This window comes from Cupressus sempervirens, chromosome 6, assembly GCF_028749045.1.
Source record: "Cupressus sempervirens isolate cs-2001-9-10 chromosome 6, ASM2874904v1, whole genome shotgun sequence".
Lineage (NCBI taxonomy): Eukaryota > Viridiplantae > Streptophyta > Pinopsida > Cupressales > Cupressaceae > Cupressus > Cupressus sempervirens.
The window spans coordinates 148469115-148474201 of record NC_143123.1 but is presented as its reverse complement, the minus strand read 5'-3'; the positions used below and the strand labels follow the sequence as shown (position 1 = coordinate 148474201).

At 36.1% G+C, this 5087-nt stretch overlaps 1 protein-coding gene across 2 annotated transcripts; it reads right to left on the bottom strand.

Annotated features, from left to right (window-relative positions):
* Window positions 1-843: 843 nt before the first annotated feature.
* LOC149551666 (cytochrome B5-like) lies at window positions 844-4834 on the bottom strand. Of its 2 annotated transcripts, XM_089787188.1 has the most exons (4): window positions 4693-4834; window positions 4492-4585; window positions 4216-4282; window positions 844-1367 (listed from the first exon to the last, which is right to left on the bottom strand). In XM_089787188.1, the coding sequence occupies exons 2-4, from the start codon at window positions 4573-4575 to the stop codon at window positions 1057-1059; spliced, it is 462 nt and encodes a 153-aa protein (XP_089643314.1). In that variant the 5' UTR covers window positions 4576-4585; window positions 4693-4834; the 3' UTR covers window positions 844-1056. The 2 variants fall into 2 exon arrangements, with proteins under 2 accessions (XP_089643314.1, XP_089643313.1); XM_089787187.1 differs by lacking the exon at window positions 4693-4834 and having other exon boundaries at window positions 4492-4658.
* Window positions 4835-5087: the final 253 nt, after the last annotated feature.

The following is a 5087-nucleotide window of genomic DNA, read 5'->3' as shown; positions in this document are numbered from 1 at the left end:
GATGGTTTGAAATGAATGATAGTTCTATCTTCTGTTGTTCCTTTATAATCTGTACTAACACTCTTTCTCAAAACTCTCAACCACGGAGAGTCTACATAACTACCAGCAAGCTCCCCTTTTAACAAATTTAATCCAGCAAGCTCCCCGTGTCCAACTAATTTAATCCAACATCGTCATGACCCGACACTCTGGTGCTTAGGAGGATAAGAACCCCAATTCCCTTTCCCTATTCAAGCAGATAACTTGATCAACGAATAGCAAAGCAAATTGAGTGTCATTCAGGATTTTGGATATTTTACTTAACCCTGGAAGGAAATGATTCACTCAGTGCTTAGTTTGGCTAGACTACAGTTAGCATAATCATTTTGCGATAAATTTGCGACCCATAAGCAATTCACTGGTTAAACTTATTTCACTTCACATTATTAACATAGTTCTCATGTAATCAAGTGCTTTAGTTCTTGGAGACATTCTAGCTAGATATCTTTCCCACCACATCCTTTTGGAGCCAAGAACTTGGTGTGACCAATACACAGCTTTAATAGATGACTTCCTCCTTACATGTGAGTCAGAACCAACAGACTTACTAAGCAAATACTACTGTAAACATCCGTGAAGTTATCAGCCATGTCCCACAACTTCATTAAATTTATAACAGGTGTCATGGATTTCAATTGATATCCTTGAAATTTAAAGTTCGAATATCAGAACTACAATAAGTGTCTATATGATGCTTATACGCCTCTAGATCATTTTGTCACATAAAGAGAAAAAAACATACCAACTCCCACACAAAATAGTAAACCAGTTCTCCTAACCCAAGGACTTAAAAAATGATTTCCATTTTGACAGTCATAAACACCTCGAGCAACATTTTATTTTAAATTATCTAAACTCCTTGCATATCACAAGGATCACAAGATCTTCATATTACAAAAGATATTCTTAGCCAAAAGTCAACTGATCTCCACCAAACAAAAATTCTAGACTGCTACCTACATGCATGGCAAGAACTATTAAGTAGTCAAGCATGAGTTTTCTATGTAAATGCATATATTATGAAGATGGTTGAGATGGTTGCGGCTCCTTCAGGAAAGTTCTAATTCCAAAGGCAACACCCACAATCAGCAAAGGTACTAGAAATTGAAGCAATTTCATAAATGCACTAGGCTCGTCATCCTTGAGAACAGAAGCTGGGATTTCTTTGAAAGGAGCCTTTTCTTGCTTCTTAGTAGTAGTTTCCACTTTCTTGACAGGAGCAACATCACCTTTAAAACTATCGAGAACTCCAACCAGGTAATTGTCCATCATTTCTTTTGCTGCTTGACTGTGGCCTATGTCTTCAAAATCTTGAGTTGCATCTCTTCCTGGTAAACCATCACAGACTAAATCATCAGAATCCCCACCACAATGCAACAAATCATAAAACCATAAAGAATTATTGATCACATGCATGTAATGCAAGCAATTATTCTTTTTACTTGTGCTATCTGTAATTATGTCAAAAAATAAACAGGGGAACGAGAAAGATAAGCCATCGAAATGGTTAAGTCCTTATGTTACCCCAGGTTTCCGGGACGGAGGAAGGGGTTTCCTGAAAGGATTTTTTTCCTCAGAGCAGAGCACGGCAGTGGGGATCGCTATATTAAAAATAGGGAAAATTTTAAATATAAGTATAAAAATATGAATTATAGAACCTTAACATATAATGTCTGTGTGAAATAATAGACATTAGAGTTCAGATGAGAGTGGAAATCAAACAAATTATCAAAACTGAAATATTAATTTTACGGGAGAGACAAGGAAAAAGTTTCCAGAAATTTTCAGGACTTCCAGGAAATGGGGATGGGTCAAATTTTGCTGGAAATGCATCCCCAGGTAACACGGTTAAATCCCAACCCACAACACAAATACAGTTTCCAGTAGTCTTCTGGGAAAATTAAAAAAATTGCAGATCGGACTAAGAAGTCTACTGCATGTAATTGATGGACATTGTAACTAACAAATGATGAACTGTTTCAATGAATGGCTGGCATGTGTTTTCCACAGTTCATGTAGCATTATATTACAGTAGCTTCTGGATTCAGCTGCATATGCTTTTCATTCAAGGTTGATGACTCACTGGGTGTGATCTGCAACCTTGACAAATACAAAAGCAGCTGAAAAATGAACTTGGGAAGCAAAAAAATAAGCCAGGGAACTTCCTATAACCCAACTCTCAAAAAAAATAGAGTCTGTGATTGTCTATGAAGAGAAATAAAAACGTATTGCAAATCCAACTACAAAGTCTATTCAATCGAATTGATCAGTCCATGTAACATTATATTACTGTAGCTTCTAGATTCAGCTACATATGTTTTTCATTCAAGGTTGACGGCTCACTGGGTGTGATCTGCAACCTTGAAAAAAACAAAAGCAGCTTAAAAAATGAACTTGGGAAGCCAAAAACGGTAAGGCATGAAACTGATTAAATCCCAACTCTCAACAAAAATACTGTGTGTGATTGTCTAGGAGGAGAAATAAAAATGTATTGCAACTCCAACTACAAAGTCTATTGAATCGAATTGATGACCACTGTAACTAAGAAATAATTAAATCTTTCAATGCATAATTGGCATGTGTTTTTCTAAGTTCATGTGATGCTGTAATAAGATTTATTCACTTGCATATTTTTCCATTTGAGATTTCGGCTCACACTCAACTATTACACCCTCGAGAGAATCACTGAGTGTGAACAAAAACCTGGAATGAAAAGAATACACAACTGAATCCAGACACTGATCTTTCTGAAAAAATAAAAACCATCACAAATTCCGATAAGAAGTCTATGGGAATGCATTGACAACCAATATAACTAACAAATGTAACTGTTTCAATGCACAGTTGGTATGAGTTTTCCACAATCAATGTCATATTGTAATGAGATTCAGGTGTACATTTTCATTCGACATTTCAGATCACATTAAATGATCCATCATCGAATGAGAAATATGCACATCTAAATCCAGAAGCTATTTCATTAAAATGTTTCAATGCAGAAGCAAGCAAACAAGACCAGGTTAAAAGTACTCAGAAATTTGCCATCACTGATCGTTGCAGAATGTACACGAATAAAAGAGAGCAGTCATAAATCCTCCTAGGTCATAGCTATCTAACAAGCATTTCACAAAATAAGGCCCTTTACAAGCGTGTACAGCAGCCAGACCTACAATCATGACTTATACTTGCCAGAAGCCAAACTACAGGCGATCAATAATTATAGACACAGAAATTGGAGAGATCTCGGTTCACTAATCTCCCTTGTAAATGGAGGTAAAAATATTTGAGCACAAACAAAAGTTCACGGTCATGGCGGATTTGAAACATAACTAGCTTTTAAATAGAGGCAATAATAATAAAAACAAATTATTTCAATCATTTCAATCATGACAAAGAAATGTACTAAAATAGAGTTCTCGCTCAATATTCTACCTCGTATGGAATATGCAAACTACACAGATTGATTCTATGACTCGGTAAACCAACACTTCATGAGATATTCAGACCTCGGTTTCTCACACTCTTGTTGAAGTTACCCTAAACTGAGCCATGTTGTTCATGTTTAGGAAATATAGTAGGGAACTATGAGGGCATCCTTTACTATCTTGGGCATCCACGCCCCTGCTGTGTTACATAGGTTGACTTCAATATAGTTGCTTTCATTCTCTCCACTAGGTTAATGCAGTCCGGTAATGGAGACTCACTCACTGTAGTTACTTTCGTTCTCTCCACTAGTTTACACTTCACAAATGGAGACTGACCTAACAATGCAATCAAAAGCAACATAACAAGGACCTAAACAGATGATCTAAGCCCTTGGCTTAAGGAATAATCATAGCAGAGATTTAGGATGTTCCAAGGAACAATATAAATTACTATAGTAACAAAGATTTCAGGCATCACAAATCACGAGGATATGTATGGCAGTACACAGATCTCAACTTCGACTGCTAATAAGGAGGGAACTCTACCCCGTGTATCCATCCAAATGACCTCTTTGCCAAATATAGCACGGCCATATAACAGCTCACTGCTAGGAAACGACTTCTTGAAAAAAGTCCGCGTGTTTCAGAATTGAAGGCCTATTTGTAGGTCATTAAAACACCCGCCACGAACAAAATAACGCCATAGCCATCAAAAAAACTACTAACTGAAAAAGAGAAATCAACTCCTCACCTGAAGCCTCTATGAGAACCTCCTCCCCACCTGGATGCTCTTCCAGAAACTTCGAAACATCATATACCTGTCATTGCAGCTTAAAATTCATAAGCATCTCTTCAAAAAACATATCTTACAGGATTCAACAGACAACCTAGATCATCAAACTACACAGAATGTAAAAACTTGTAAAACCCTTTTCAAAAGCACCAAAACCACAACGATCGATTGAACCTGAACATGCTATTTTATTTGAAAGTTTACAATTTCTATTTCTATTTCTCTTTGAATTACCTTATCATCAATTACAAACCAGCAGTCCTCCTTGGTTTTGTGAGCAGAAACCTCTATCAATGTGAAGACCTTCAATCCTTCCATTGCAATTACCCTGTAGAAATAAACAAAGAACCGAGATCCAAAACAAAGACGAATAGAGAAGGACCGGATGCCAAGGGAATCACAGAATTCGTCTTAAAATTAAAGAAGAATAAATACTTGTATGAATGCCCCTGGCGTGCGCCACAGCTACTCTTCTCCAATACACCTAATATCCTTGCTCTACCTTTCAATACTGACAAACCGGACTAGATGCATAATATTCCGTTCAATGTCAAGGGGATACTCCTCTGCTTTGGTTAGGTAATAATTGTGACTTCAATACCGTTAAATTGAGGTCTTACCTCGTGTTTTTCTTTTATCTGCGTGGCAAAGGGAAAATTACAAAATTCAACATGGAAACATTATTCTATAATTTGATTATATATATATATAATACAAAATTAATTTTTCGTGATTGTGTTGATCTCTTTACAAAAGAAATATTAAACTAGATTTTATGAAGACATTCTAATCTATTATAATTAATAATATTATTTATAATATTTTATTAT